This window comes from Bombus vosnesenskii, unplaced genomic scaffold (genome assembly GCF_011952255.1).
Source record: "Bombus vosnesenskii isolate JDL3184/JDL3185 unplaced genomic scaffold, Bvos_JDL3184-5_v1.1 scf7180000013265, whole genome shotgun sequence".
NCBI classification, from domain to species: domain Eukaryota; kingdom Metazoa; phylum Arthropoda; class Insecta; order Hymenoptera; family Apidae; genus Bombus; species Bombus vosnesenskii.
The window spans coordinates 3,729,755-3,745,656 of record NW_022882925.1 but is presented as its reverse complement, the minus strand read 5'-3'; the positions used below and the strand labels follow the sequence as shown (position 1 = coordinate 3,745,656).

Below are 15,902 nucleotides of genomic sequence, written 5' to 3'. Positions count from 1 at the left end.
TAGAATTTTTTGTATGACAGAATAAGGGACCTTTAGTTTAAGAAACTGATTAAATACTTTCACGATTCAAATAGACAAAATTAACAGAATGAGACTTACTTTCACCGACTTACTTGAAGATTTAGACCAACATGATAGGGTTTACGATGCATCGATTACTATTAAAGCAACTCATACCGGCAATTAGTTAATCTAAAAATTCACTACATCGTAAACGGTTTCTCTTAAGTCATTTTACCTCTCTTAAAATCCCAAAGTTTCCGCGACCGCTATAAATGACAAAAAATCCCTACATTTTACTTATTTTTGAGACAATATTTTATAAATATTTTATTTTGAATAATAATTAATTTGAAATAATTTATTTTGAAAAAATAAGATTAACATCAAATCCGCGCGCGTTAAAGTTTGGATTTCCAGAAAATTATTTAATACCAGTACCAAATATTGTTTGTTCATTTGTTGATACGCATATCGTGAAGTAAAGTGAGAACGTGATAATTACGAATCACGAGATTACTATTTTATATTAAACGTAATTATTCTGTACGCCTTTTGAATTTATTTTTATATTAAGCGAAATTAGAAATACATTAGAAATAAAATACAAACTAAAAAGTTCTATAACATTAAGTTATATGATTAACCTTAATTACTAAATAATCTCGTGTTATCCTGTTTTTCCCCAAGATTAGTTGAATAACTAATAACAGAACTCATAATAACATGGATATTGAATTAGAACAATTGGCTATAAATCTTTTTGATATAGGAGCGTTTAAGTTTGGAGAATTTGTGACCAAAGTTGGTCTAAAAACACCAATATACTTTGATTTAAGAGTATTAGTCTCTCATCCAAAAATAATGGTAAGTTCTAATCTAATAATCTAATCTAATAATGGTAAGTACTATTGTTATAGTAATTACAATTATTTGTATGCATCTAAATGTAATAATTTATATTTGTTATATTTACATTTGCTATCTGCAGACTCGTTTGGCTAGAATGTTATTGCTATTTGTAGAAGAATGTCCAAACGTAGCACGAATTTGTGGTGTTCCTTATGCAGCTTTACCATTAGCAACATTGATTTCTATAGATTCTAATGTGCCCATGTTAATTAAGAGAAAGGAAGCAAAGACATATGGTACAAAGAAAATTATAGAAGGGAATTTTAAGCCAGGAGATAGTTGTGTAATTATCGAGGATGTAGTTACAAGTGGTAGCAGTATTTTAGAGACAGCAGATATCTTAAGAAGGGAAGGTCTAAAAGTAACAGAAGCTTTTGTGGTAATTGACAGAGAACAAAATGGTAAAAAAAATATAGAGAGTCATGGTATTTTGATGAGGAGTCTCTATACAACCACAAAACTGATGACATACCTCTTGAAAGCTAATAAAATTTCTCCCAAAATTGTTAAAGATGTGACTGATTACTTATTAATATCCCAAGCACCAATCATTTCTCCAGGTAAAAAGATATTTAATATATTTTAAGTATTAAATAATTTGAGTACTTCACCTTAAAAAATTTCAGACACACGATTGATGATGCCATTTCATATTCGTGCCAGTAGGTGCAAAAATGCAATTGGTTCTAAGTTATTTAATCTAATGGAATCAAAGCAATCCACTATATGTTTAGCAGCAGATCTAACTAAAGCAGATGCTGTTATAGAGTTGGCTGATTTAGTAGGACCACATATAGTGTTGTTAAAAACTCATGTAGATATATTAGAAGATTTTAGTGATAATTTCATCAAGCGTTTAAAAGAATTAGCTAAAAAGCATGACTTTTTATTGATGGAGGATAGAAAATTTGCTGATATCGGCAATACTGTATGTTTACAGTATGAAAAAGGGATTTACAAGATTGCCCAATGGGCAGATGTCGTTACGGTGCACGCGATCGCAGGTCAAAGTATCATAGATGGCTTCAAAAATAGTTTAAAAAACATAAGCGAACCTCGTGGTCTATTTATCTTAGCAGAAATGTCCTCCAAAGGAGCACTGACGATTGGTGAATATGTGCAGAATGCTATAAATATTGCGCAAAATTCGGATATAGTAGTTGGAGTTGTTTGTCAATCGGATATTTTCTCGAGTCCGGGACTTATTCAATTGACACCTGGTGTAAAAATATTGAAAAGTTCCGATGACTTGGGACAGCAATACAACACTCCAGAATCTGTTGTTAATTCTGGAGCTGACTTAGCTGTAGTGGGTAGAGGTATTACCGAAGCGGAAGATAAATTGGCTGCCACATTAAAATACAAGGAAGAACTTTGGACAGCTTACATAAAACGAATAACTTCGTAATAAACATCAGACTAGGGGAAAAATATATTTTTTTATTTTCGAATATGTATACAACAGTTAAAAACCGTAAATAATTGAGTAACACCGACTTTAAAAAAAAGATAAGTAAATAGAGCGATGCACAAATTTCGATGTATATACATTATATAATAGTACATTAATCTATTCACATTTTTGTACAAAAGCTTTAAAGTGTATTTACTTGTTCCCATTAACAATGATACAGGATTACATGTACATATATGTATATCCTTTGCAATGTGCAAGAAACTCTTTATATTTCCTATAAATGCTGCCATATAAAAATCGTTATATTTATACATGTTCACTTTACCTCTTTTGTACAAAATGCAATTAAATGAACCCCTTGCGATCCTATATATTATTTGTATGTAATGCAGATATTTTACATTTTCGTATATCTATTATAATGTCATGAAATTATATTTTTCATCAAAACTTAAGTGTTCTTGTCTTCAAATCAATTTACCTTATTTAGTCTTAATAGGAAATAAAAAATGCGATAGTTTGCAGAGGGCCAAACTTAATTTTGTCATCACGAGCAAGTACTGTATTTCACTGGGAATGCCGTGCATACGAGATCAAATTTTTCATGCCTCCTTGCTCTGAGTAAGTTCTTCGACTAGTTTTCGGAATACTTGCGCTACCTGGCTATCAGGTAATGTTACCAGAACACTTTGGCCAGTTGCTGCTAATTTCCCAACTTGTGGATCTATAGGCACTTTTGCTAAGAATGGAACATTCACCATTTTTGAAAGAGCTATTCCTCCACCCGCGGAAAATATATTTGTACATTCCTAGAATTAGCATTCCTTGTAAATTGAAATAAAAAACTTGCTTTTATAATGTATGACAATAGTTTATACTAACTGAACATGATGGACAGACAAAGCCACTCATATTTTCAATAATCCCAAATATATGGATTCCAGTTTTCCTACAAAATGTTATTTCTCGTAAAACATCATCTACTGCAACTGCTTGTGGGGTGGTTACTATCAGTGCACCATCGCATTTCACATTTCTGAAAGCACAAAAAGCAGAATATAATTAATTCTCATTCTGATACATCATTATATGTTATATCCTCATTAACATGCATTCAAACAGAGTGTGTGTATAAGCTTATCAATCTCATGACTAATGCTTATCTAACAAGAAATACACTTCATTTGAATGTCACATGATGATTAATCATAGTCACATGTGAGAGTCCAAAAGCACATGACAGGAGTATTACAAATCTATGGAATATTTTTGAAATTCTTTTCACAATTAATATGACACATAACATTTAAGTATTTAACTATCTCACTAATACTTAAGTAAGTAAGAAATCTTACCTTAAGTTTTCCATCACTGTAATATGTTCATCCGAAGTTCCTGGTGGTGTATCAATAATTAAATAATCAATATCTTGCCAAACAACATCAGTCAAAAATTGTTTAATCATTCCAGTTTTTTTTGGACCTCTCCAAACAATACTCTCATCTTGATTTTTTAATAAAAATCCTATCGACATGACAGCCAGTTTTTGCTCTTTATCTGCAAATACTGGTATCCATCTATGTAATAAAATAACAATAACATAAGTAGATAATAATATTTTGTGAAAAATATATTCAAACACGAAGAAAATACGTAACAATCTTTTTAAAAAATTTACAAAAAATTTTCCAATTTTTATAATAATAAATGGTAATTATATTTAATACCCATCGGATGATTGATGAACATCTCTGCCTTCCAAATTCAACAGATAAGGCACACTAGGTCCGCAGAGATCAACGTCTAACAAACCAACCTATAAAATTTTTGATATGTAAGCAATCTAACCTACAATTCAAAAAATTTTTCAAACTTACTCGAAAACCCGACTCTTTGAGCGCAAGTGCCAATTGTGTGCTGATTGTTGATTTTCCAACACCACCTTTACCAGAAAGCACTAATAAAACATGTTTGACACCTTCCAACATTACGAAAAGAAATACGCAAACACCACCGGCGATGTAACCTCCACGACAGTCGGTCGCGTTCTGACAATTTTTGTTTTCTATCAATTTGACGTGGTTCCAGTCAAACGAGAATTTTTTCAACTACCAATTTTTCTTGTCTAAAATGCAGTCCATTCAAATTCATACACACTAAAGATCAAAAATTTTTCTATTTCGTTCATACATCTCATAGATATAAAATATTTATTTTTTAGTAATCATGCATTTAAGTTTGACGATAATGCAAACATTTTGAGTTGCAAAATTTATCTGTTTTTGTATGAATACATTTCTAAAAATAAAGGAACCATTAACTGTTAAGTAAAAGTTCGGGAATTCTATCGCCACTGAACTGACACCTGTAGGTAAAAGAATTAAAAATTTTAGTTTCAAATTTTTAAATTACGCAATTACAATTTTTGTAACATAAAAATTTCATTTTATCTAGTAAATTAGTTTTTTGTGCAAAAAAGAGATTTATATCTAAACAAAGCGTCTGTATTCGCTTTTACAACCATATGGTAATCAATAAATTTCCGTATCTATTAGCAACGGTGACTAAAAATGGTAAACATTGCATCGTGCATCGTATTTTCTTTTTTCTTTTTAAAATATATTATTCGTCAGTGTTTTAAAAATCACTTTCATATACACATTCAACCCTTTACACTATTTATATTTTATTCACTCTATAAATTTTCCTACAACGAAAGTATTTTAACTTTTTTCACACTGAATACTCGTAACAGATACTATCAAGAGCGAAGCCAGCTGCTTCCGAAGGAGTGAGAAAGTCCGCATCAGACAAAAGAACACCAAAATTAGAGGAATTTTTGGAAAAGCGCGATTACACCGGCGCTTTGACACTTTTGGAGTTTAACAATACCTCAGAAACTACTGTAAATTCCGAATTATGGATGGGCTACTGCGCTTTTCACTTAGGAGACTACAAACGTGCATCAAAAATTTACGAGAATTTAAAAAGGAAAGATCAAGCACCGGCGGATACGTCGACGAACTTAGCATGTTGTTATTTCTACCTTGGCATGTACCCTGAGTCTCAACAAATTCTCGAAGATGCTCCACACAGTAAATTGAAGAACAGATTGTTGTTTCACTTAGCGCACAAGATGGGAAATGAAGCTAAATTGATGGAATACCATCATATGTTGGAGGATATGATCGAAGATCAACTTAGTTTGGCTTCTATTCATTACTTACGGGCTCATTATCAAGAGGCTATCGATGTTTATAAAAAGATCCTACTGGAGAACAGGTTGTTATCCAACTGTCTTTATTCTATTTGATAAGTAATTGGAATATCGATATTTCAAATTAAAATTATCTTTAGGGACTTTGATAGTGACGATTCGAGTATATGTAGCATTAACGAAAATCTAGGCGATAAAAGTTCCGATGTGCATTTGATCAGAGAGTTAAGAAGTTCCAGGTACCCACTTCCTCCATCCTTTTCCTGTTATTCCCATAATATGAATAATTCTTTCTAACCGAAGACAATTCTATACGATTTATCTTCGAAAGCTTTACTCGACCATGTTCCTTTTACAGAGATTACTTCGCGTTAAATGTATACGTTGCCTTGTGCTACTACAAATTGGATTACTATGATGTGGCGCAAGAAGTTCTTCAGGTTTATTTACAAAAGTATCCTGATAGTGCGATCGCCATAAACTTAAAAGCCTGCAATCATTTCCGCCTGTACAATGGTAACGCCGCGCAAAATGAGATGAAGCAGCTGATAGATAAGATGTCCAACTCTCTCAGCTTCAGTCACGATCTCATACGTCACAACACAGTCGTACGTAACGTTAGAAAATATTCGAACCATTTTATACATCACAATACAATCGTACGTAACATCACAGAATTTTTCCAAATCGTGGACATCTTTATGGATTCGAGTAAAATAAATTTATAATTAATACATACGTAAAAGAATTAATTTATCTTAGGTATTTAAGGGCGGAGAAGGTGCGTTGCAAATTTTGCCGAATTTAGTGGACGTTATACCGGAAGCCAGACTGAATCTGGTAATTTATTACTTGAGACAAGACAACGTGCAAGAAGCGTTCGAATTAATCAAAGATCTTGAACCAGCTGTCCCACAGGAGTACATCTTGAAAGGGATAGTCAACGCGGTAATGGGTCAGGAAACGAATTCCGTAAGTTTCTGCGGCAACTAAAATGCAAACTATGTGAGCTAATTATGAAAATTGTTTTTAGCGCGATAACGTAAAGACGGCGCAACAATACTTTCAATTAGTGGGCTCTTCGGCGTCAGAATGCGATACCATACCTGGCAGACAATGCATGGCCTCCTGTTTCTTCCTCTATCGTCAGTTCGAGGAAGTCCTGGTGTATTTGAATTCGATAAAAACTTACTTCTCCAACGAAGACAACTTCAACTTCAATTACGCTCAGGCACAGGCCGCGGCGGGTTATTTCAAAGAGGCGGAAGAGGCGTTTTTAAACATAAGAAATGAGAAATACAAGAATGATTACATTTATATCAGCCTATTGGCGCACTGCTGTGAGTGATCGAGAAATAATGTTTAATCTTAATACCTTGCCTTGTACGTAATATCGAGTCGTACTCAAGGCATAGATAATAATTCCACTTTGGTGAAGGCAAATTATATCGTACTTGAGGTATTGATAGCAAAAGTGAACTTCGATATTTGGCAAATTAAGTAATTCATTACCTAAATTAGACACGAGTACAAAATACTTAGTGCAACGACTGGCTTCGTTTTGTATGACTAGTGCAAATTCTTAAGTCAGACTAACAGGAGAAGTTCATATTTAGGAAAGATTAGTCATTTACACTTTTGCTCTTGATGTCTCATTTATAACAAAAAGTCTGCTTTAATTGTTCAATCCTTCTTTAATTCCTCAATGAAAATCGAGTCGATTATTTCTATATTATTCTTTCTTATTCTGATTTAGACATAATGAACAAGAAACCTCAGTTAGCCTGGGACTTGTATCTAAAAATGGACACGACGACGGAGTCGTTTAATTTGCTTCAATTGATCGCGAATGATTGTTACAAAGTCGGTGAATTTTGGTATGCGGCAAAAGCGTTCGACATGTTGGAACGAATGGATCCAAGTCCAGAAAATTGGGAAGGGAAACGTGGTGCTTGTTGCGGCACTTTTCAATATATTGTAGCTGAAAGGCAACCAAAGTGAGCGCTCTTACTTTGAAGAATCATTTTTTTTCCATAAAAAAGCATCTCGTTATTTTGCAAATATATAATTCCTTTTTAATGTCATTTTTAGAGAGCTCTTACCTGAGGTCGTACAGGTTTTGAAGAATACCTCGAACTCACAAGTGGAACAGATCATTCGAGTGATGCGTAAATGGGGTAAAGATAACAGAATTAATTGTTGATGATAGGAATCGAGTGGACAGTGACTGATCGTTATCGTTAAGCCTGAAACGTTAAGCCTTATCTGAAACACGTTGAACAGCTATGGAATGTTAATGCATCTTGTAATATGCCTGTGTAAACTATGTATATGCTAATTCAAGACCACAGGCAAAAGATACCACGGTGTTGATGATTTAATATAAAATAGATATATTTAAACTGTGATACACTCATTTTATAATATAATAATAATAATAATAATCATTGTAATAGTAATAATAATAATAATAATTAATTTTAACAAACACAATCGGTGAATCGTAAAAACACCATAGTTGATGGCATACACCACATACGCATACTTGCACATCTCCGATCAAAGATTCGACATTCTTCGGAACGGAATACGTTTTTTAGAGAGTCACGGAGAATCCAACAATATCTTTGATTCCTTACGTGGTTTTCTATGAAACAATTCCGATGGAATGGCTGCTGAAGTTCAGCAAAAGAAACGAAAAAGAACACCCATGTCTCAACGTTATGGGCGTTTCGAAGATATTGAGCAGATAAGAAAATGCAAGGAAACTCTTGAACGATACCTTTTCAAAGTATAAATATCTTTAATTATATAATAAATCATTTCAAACGCGTATATCACCTGATGATAATCTACGTCTTCAAGTGTAAGCCGTATCTGTCATTTAAATTCTCATACTACTTAGAGAACTACGTATTTATTAAATCGATCTTTATTCTTCTATCGAAATATTTAGGCTTGATGCAGACGATATATGCTCGAAATCGAAATCGTAAGCTAAAATAATTAATTTTTTTAATATATTTTGATATGTTGAAACAAATCAAAGTATAGAAAATTAATTATTTTAGTCTATATTAATTGTAATAAATTTTAGTTGTATAGAAGGCAATAATTCACTAGTGTTTAATGAGTTTAAAGCTCGTATATTGCTATTTGAATGACATAAATTCATTTAAAATCATGTAAGAAATCTATAAATTAATGAGACAACTTTTGTTAAATCTTTGAATTAAATTTAAAGATTTCCATTCACTATTTGCGATTTTGCAGCAGTGTGTGATTCAACAGGATTATGTTATTAATGCAATGCATACGAACTTACTATCGAAAATATACACATTATTTTTATTATTACTAGAACTGTACCAAATGTTAGGGGTAAATTTCTAAAAAATATTAGCCTGGAATAAATTTCTAAAAAATATTGTTCTGGAATAAATTTCTACAAAAATATTGTACCGTATAAATTCGACTACTATGAATAAGAGGCAGACATTTCTAAATATTCCTAAGATATTGCTGAAATTTTGTAATAACAGACACGATCCAACAAAAATGAGAACGTAGATTATCGAAAGGTAAACTGACCGCAAGAATGATAGAAAACTCTCAATTTATGTCCCGTGGTTTCTAGAAGGCGGTAAAAAGAGTGTTCCTTCTTCACAACGGTTCAAAGTCCCCATGTCATATTTTATACGACACGTTCAGAAAAATGTAGAGAAGGAGTGCCCGACATGAAATCGTCGCTACGTATCCCATATAAAAATAGCACCAGAAAAATTGGTTTCCGCGGTGCCTTTCGACGGCACGCGACAATCGTAATTTATCATTTTCAATGATTCGCGACCGATTGACACGAATCTCTACACACGGCACTCGTTCTCCGGGCTCGTTTTCATGCGACTCTGTTTATTTTTCGTTACGAGACATGGTTAATATAGTCAACCGGATAAAATAGTCTTGCGTGTCCACACACAGCAATCGATTATTACGTGTTTCTTTAACATTCTTAGACAATGAAAAAAAAAAGGAGGAAGGAAAAGGACATCACGGTTCCTCAATTTCCCATACATACAACAACGATGATATCTGTGTTTCCGTCGATATTACGCTAAAAACGTAGCTTACTTTCCACTATGCTAAATGTGTATGTTAATACAGTTAATGATAGAGCGGGAAAAATCGTGTTCTCCTCACGCCAGCTTCCTTCTCTCGTTCCTCTTTCTCCCTATTTTTATACGACAATCATACAGAGGTATGGATCTACCTTTCACGCGATCCTCACTTACTCTCTCTTCTCTTATCTACGCTGTTTTTATTTTCTTTAAAAGATTCTAAGATTTTGTGCTCCCACTTTCTCACGCCTTCATACAACGTACGAGGAAAGTATCCTTTTGTTCTTTTTTTTGCGTTTTTTTTTCATATTTCTTTTTCTTCTTTTTTTTTCTTTTTGGCAATCTGCTAACGGCCGAACCAAAGACCGTCGCATGGGCGGCGTAATCTACCGTATAATGTTAACGTTAAAACTCGCTGCACGCAATAGCAACGACTATGTGAAACAGGTTCTCTACGGATAATGCAACATCCTGATGCCTCCCATTTGCGGTACAGTAATTCATTGGATTCTAAAGTGGTGAGAAACACTTAGAAACTTATCGTCGAAATCATCGACCTACGAACAAGAGACTCCGCACACCGATTGGTACAAATTCACCTCAGACTCTTCTATTCTATTCTTATGAGCTTGTACCAATGGGTATTTCAATTCCTAAAGTATCTAAATTCGAAATTTCAAACGCTTAACTTCCGCTTAGCCCTTTGCAGTCGTTTACAGATTGAGCTTGTACATTGATTCACGGTTTTTAAAAACTAGATGTTTGTCGCATTTGTCGCTTTACTTATATTCCTAGATGAAACGTAACCACTAGACTGTAGATATTTACCGCAGATTTCTTGAGTTTGCGAATACGATTGGAGAAACGAGCAGAGAGGCTCGTTTCACGTGACAAGTGTCGACACGTTGACCACTGATGACGCCGCGCTGATGGCGTCACGTGTAGTTCTCAGTTTTCGCGTTGACGAGTTCTGAGGAAGAAATTTTAGTCGCAATGGAAGCCTTTCGATATTCTGTGTATCTCTACAGACTATGAACATGCATTCCGAACATTTTTAAATTCCAAATTCCGGATATCTTCGAATATCTCATAAATGTATAAATATCTGTAGTCTAGAGATTACTGAACTGCAAAGAGTTAATTATTCTAATCGTACTACAGAGCTTTCAAAAAGACTTTCATTTGGCGGGAGGTTTCACCGTCCCCTAAGCAGCCTCTAACTTACAGAGTAGAAGAACGAGCTTCTCTAAAATGGGAGTGACAACTTCCACGAAGAAAGGTTCATCCTTCACGATCGAAGTACTGTACGGATGTTGCATATGTTCGTCAAGACATTTCGTCGTCGCGTAGACACATGAATGAACACGCGTACAACCTCTCTATGCGACGTGGAAATGTCTAGGAGCTTAGATCGGTAAATTACACGGTAAAGTTAATAGTAAGAAAAAACGTCTACTTAAGAACCATGTACATAGAGTATTTTGCAGCGGTGATCTTGCAATGAAACTAACTTCCGTCATCGTGGAACGAGCGGTTCCGGCGTGTGACCAAGAGGAAGTTGGTTCCGGAATTTTCTTATATCTACGAACGATCCAGCAAGATCGAGGACACGCGGGCCGTAGAATTCGAACCAGCAGCGTATACGTTCGATATCCACGGTCCACGTTTTAAAGAGTGTCGTTTGGCATTTAAATATGGCGTTGTTAAGTGCTCGAGATTGCGAGAAATCTTCGCGAATATTTCGTTACAAGGAAAGTGTGCGATCGATGTAACCCGAGGATTCGATGTTCTACGTGAAGTTTCTTGTTGAACGCGACTCGTTCAAGTGGGCAGTGTGTCGTTCAGAGTCGAACAGAATTTCATGAACGAATCTCCATGTACGCTCCTTGCTGCAAATGATCTAATACAGTTTGGAAGTCGTCGAGTACAGTAATATCTCGTGCAATATACTCTAACTTGTGCTTGCTTTGGAGAAATTAGTTAATCGAACTTATGATATCTTCATAATTTTATATAATAATATGATTAATTATAATAAACGTAGAAATAAGTGACTCATGCTCGAATCGATCGCACGTGTTCCTTTTTATACGACGGCTCATCCACGTGTTGGCGCAGGGCCATTTGTCATCATAGTCATTCTGTGTACTTAGTTGTTGTTCCTTGGTAGGCAGTTCACGTAAAAGACGGTGAAAATTCATAAGACACAAGCGGCTGAATGTTATATACACGTTCGCTAATTTCTGAACGAAGAGAGATTGTTCAGTGAAAGAGAAGCGTACGCCAGTGGGTCAACAAGGGAGGCACGATAATGAACGTTTTTTTTTTTTAATATTAATACTGGTTAATGCAGACGATGATTTCAATCCTGTGTATTTATAATTAGGAACTGAACATCCGAGGTGAACTAAGGGTTTCACAGAAAAATTTCCTTGCAGAGTTTCAGGATTCCTCTCAAGCAACGATAAAACGTATAATAATCGATGCGCTTTCGAGAGTTAAGGATTAATTTCGGCGTGTGACACAACACGCGCGAATCTCGAAGGCGGATCGATGATAATAGTAGAAAAGACCTTGGTCACGATGGCATTTGATGGAAGAAATATCGCAGAAAAAAACAAAAAGAACGGTGGTAAACGATATATAATCAGTCGTGTTAGAAATCGATTGTCCAACGATTAACACAGCACATACGATGAAAATCATCGCTTCATTACAGTTCGTCTCGTAATAAAAAAAAAAAGAAAAAAATAATAATAATACAAAGATAAAGCGAGTAATGAAATAAAAAAAGAAAACGAGAAAGAAGGTAGGAAAAAAACGTCCAAGCGCTATCAAAACAAAAAAGAGAGAAACTGCAGACGGCAAAAAGAAAAAAAGAGTAGTATTGGATATAATGTAACGTTTTTCTCGTGATACGCACGATGTCTAAAAAATAATACTAAACGAAACGAATCGCACACATTGATCACACTACTTGCGGCTCGCCGAAGGATCCATTTAGCCTACCTCAGTCTGTGTATCAAACTTGGTCTTTAATTGATTTCGCCGTTCGCACGGTCCGTGGCACGCTCAAACAGGAACGCTACAAATTAGACATAGTCTCGCTTGCATCCGGATTTCTCTTTCTTTTTGAGTGTCCTTTTGTAACTGCGGGTGAGACTGTGGGTAGCCACGCTACTCAGCGCTACTTTTGTGCATGCCACGGCACTTGTTTCCTAATTTGTGTCCCTGAAAATCATTAGGAAAGCATCTTTTATACACTTTCTTAGTAGAAGGTTTAGCATTCTTACATTGATGTCGATTTAATATAAATTTAATATCGAGTATATCATAAATTTTGCTTTCTGTCATTATGCGAGTGACTAATACGATATACAGCGATTCGAAGTACTCAAACGCATATAGAAAACATGCACGCAATACACATAGTACGTAAAAATATGTGAAGACCACACAGGAAAAATATGATAGATTCATTTTTCTAAATGTTTAGGAAGATGATAAAAATACATATAATGCCAAAGTCAAGAGGGAAGGTAGTTTTTATTGGTTCACAACATATATTGAATTTTAAAATTGCGCTTTCATAGAAGACAGGAAATGCGATTGATCATATTCTTTACCTGTGGCCTTCATATATATCCAAAGTAAAGTGCGTGTTTGTAAATTTCTATCTAGACTCGATTTCTTTAGTCATGTTCAGAAAATTATGAATCTGCATGAACATTCATGGCGTACCAATTAGTATGGATTATTTGAAACGCACGTCTGTGAATATTGAAGTACTAAAAACTGCAGCACAACTCACCCTGGCCCAGGATAATAATAATAGGGAGGCGGTCGCTCGTATTCCGTGCTAAGCGGAGGAGGAGCGGCAGCAGCAGCTGGTTGGTATCCAGGAGGACCACCATTAGGGAAGTCACAATTTCTGAAAAAATACCTCTTCGATCAGCAAAACCACGCAGGAGAAATTTGAATAATGTAGCTTACTCTCTATTCTTCGTCAAACGTGTCGAATAACGAGCACAAAAAAAAAAAAGGAAAAATAAAAGATATTCTCGAAGAGAGTTATCTTTTGCCATAGCGTACGTATGCCTTAGCGAACAAACGAATGACGAAGCTGCTGAAGCGAAATCAAAGTAAATTTTATATACCGTGATTCTCCTGTGAAATAAAGAAAAGAAAAGTGACTCGAATTCGTAATAATACTTTTACGCATGCTCGTTTAAAAATCCTTGTATACGTATGTTTTATCGAACACGATTGGACTGATTGTGGCAATGGCGGTGTAGGTATAACACTGATACCACGCGAGTCACTTTATTCGATCATCACGATCACCAACAACCTGACACAATTTCTTTTTTTTTTTTTTCTTTATTTATTCCTGCAAAAGCTCTAGCGAAGCTATTTGCTTGCGACGCAAACAAGTTGAACAAAAAGAACGAACTAAGGAAAACGAGAAGTACGGAGACACAATTGATAACAATCTGTCTTGCGACTTACGTGCAGAGGCGTATCGAGAGACGCGAGAAGTTGCCCCCCCGCAAGGTTCCCACTCACCTGGAAATAACCGGGAAAAAAAGCGTGACCAACGGGGTTGCATGAGATGTATGGACGGGATCAAGAATAACTTGCATGGTGTCAACAACATTCTGCACCTCACAACGATACTTTTATAGGTTTCTGTCCTTCTTTCTTTTTTTTTTTTTTTCATTTCGATAACAGTATCATTATTTATGATATGGATCGGACCGCGCTGAATCTAACAAGATACGCTCGAACCCTTTACAAATACTCAACAAGAGTGAACGATATATTTTATTCGATAAAAGTAAAATTTATAGCAACATAAATGGATGAATAAAATTTATTTTATTCGTTTATTTTAATTTACCAGAGTTATTGAATGAATCAAGTAGATACTTCTAATAATTTCTAAACTGGATAATTCCAAGTGATTCTAAGTGATTTTAAATACTCAATTTTTTACATTCATATGAAGCTACTTGACCCTTTCAAGATGTTCGATTCATCAATGATAAATACTGTACAAGGTAGATCATGCAATTCATACATCTTCGATGGTTGGTGGTAGAGAAATACGATGCGGGAAAAGACGAGATACTTTATCTATAATTAGGTTATCATACAAAGTACAAGAGACGGGACATCGGTAAAATGTTTTCTTTGTCCGTTTCGATTTACAAGTAGGGAGAGAAATAGGGAATATACAATTCGAGTCGTACGTGGCTCGACAAGTACTTACAAACAACTACATTGGGACTGTTGAAATTTGAAATATCGCCACTGACCTGAACAAGTATCGTGCGAGTTTCTATACAGAGAGCTTGATCCCATCCTCGAGTTAAATCGAGCGGTTCGGAAGAATCGGTGAAAACAAAAAAGGTGAGAAAAAGAATTTCGCGCGATGAGTGGGAACCCTGCTCACCGATGTAGGGAAACGAGAAAAAGGAAACGAAAGAAAGAGAGATAAATGAAAGATCGGTGATGGTGAGAGATCAGGCGCCGAGATACAGGAACCGAGAGAACAATAAGTTTGTAAGTAAAATAAGAAGAAAATTGCGTAACGTGTCACAGAAAGCTGTGTTTAAGATTTTTGCTCGGTCCAAATTGGATGTTTTGCAAGACTTACTGCGTTTCTACGGATATGCTAAAGACTTTATTGTGAGGTTCTGTTTTGGAGGGGGCGGTATGTTCGTGGCTTCGCCACGTGGGGGTGGAACTGTAAAATAAACCAGAGATGAACTAGTGAACCGGAGAAATGAAAGGAGAAAATCGTCGATCTCAAACAAAAAGACACCTATTGAATCTAGAATCGTTCAAGAGCGTGGTAGCTCGCGATACTCGCGAGAAACAACCCCTAGAGGTTTCTGACAACCCCCAAGAACGCATTCTTCGCTTCGCTAGATATGGACAACACTAACAGACTTTTATTTTCTTTTCCATTCCATCTTCATTCAAATAATGCAAGATGACGATCCGAAATGAATAGAAAAAGAGAACCTTAAAGCGGCAGCACTATTCTTTCAAACAAGCGCCTGTCTTCGAAATATTCCCTGATAAAGCCGTAGACTGAACTTCGTTTTGGAACACAGCGTCTCTCTAAAGAACTCTAACGAATTCGGCCAATTTACCAGCTATTTTTAAAAAGCTTTGCATGCTTGAACCTACCAGGTAAAATCAGAAAATGGACAGAAATATTTTTTGACTT

The 15,902-nt window shown here is 35.2% G+C and overlaps 4 protein-coding genes across 12 annotated transcripts in view; 2 read left to right on the top strand and 2 right to left on the bottom strand.

Moving 5' to 3' along the window:
• The first annotated feature begins 459 nt into the window (after nt 1-459).
• On the top strand, nt 460-2,698 carry LOC117242782 (uridine 5'-monophosphate synthase). 2 transcript variants are annotated; one of them, XM_033509710.1, is made up of 3 exons: nt 460-867; nt 992-1,472; nt 1,539-2,698. In XM_033509710.1, the coding sequence occupies exons 1-3, from the start codon at nt 727-729 to the stop codon at nt 2,318-2,320; spliced, it is 1,404 nt and encodes a 467-aa protein (XP_033365601.1). In that variant the 5' UTR covers nt 460-726; the 3' UTR covers nt 2,321-2,698. The 2 variants fall into 2 exon arrangements, with proteins under 2 accessions (XP_033365601.1, XP_033365608.1); XM_033509717.1 differs by having other exon boundaries at nt 728-867; nt 1,026-1,472.
• A 170-nt stretch (nt 2,699-2,868) lies between these two features.
• Nucleotides 2,869-6,405, bottom strand: LOC117242794 (cytosolic Fe-S cluster assembly factor NUBP2 homolog). The gene is made up of 6 exons (XM_033509730.1): nt 6,286-6,405; nt 4,207-4,454; nt 4,057-4,145; nt 3,685-3,906; nt 3,212-3,365; nt 2,869-3,138 (listed from the first exon to the last, which is right to left on the bottom strand). The coding sequence occupies exons 2-6, from the start codon at nt 4,315-4,317 to the stop codon at nt 2,932-2,934; spliced, it is 783 nt and encodes a 260-aa protein (XP_033365621.1). The 5' UTR covers nt 4,318-4,454; nt 6,286-6,405; the 3' UTR covers nt 2,869-2,931.
• On the top strand, nt 4,854-7,926 carry LOC117242268 (intraflagellar transport protein 56). The gene is made up of 7 exons (XM_033508811.1): nt 4,854-4,889; nt 5,085-5,611; nt 5,905-6,154; nt 6,309-6,518; nt 6,580-6,886; nt 7,303-7,543; nt 7,638-7,926. The coding sequence occupies exons 1-7, from the start codon at nt 4,854-4,856 to the stop codon at nt 7,747-7,749; spliced, it is 1,683 nt and encodes a 560-aa protein (XP_033364702.1). The 3' UTR covers nt 7,750-7,926.
• Nucleotides 7,927-12,860: 4,934 nt separating this feature from the next.
• The window catches only part of LOC117242658 (prominin-like protein), a 65,773-nt gene continuing 62,731 nt past the window's right edge, over nt 12,861-15,902 (bottom strand). For 4 of the 8 annotated variants that reach the window (XM_033509524.1, XM_033509552.1, XM_033509532.1 and 1 more), the window contains 3 exons: nt 15,324-15,413; nt 13,476-13,595; nt 12,861-12,895 (listed from right to left, as the gene is read on the bottom strand). In XM_033509524.1, the coding sequence (XP_033365415.1) occupies nt 12,883-12,895; nt 13,476-13,595; nt 15,324-15,413 (223 nt within the window). In that variant the 3' untranslated portion in view covers nt 12,861-12,882. Of the gene's footprint in view, nt 12,896-13,475; nt 13,596-14,173; nt 14,231-15,323; nt 15,414-15,902 lie in introns of those variants that run through there. The other 4 variants (XM_033509561.1, XM_033509568.1, XM_033509576.1 and 1 more) reach the window with 2 other exon arrangements.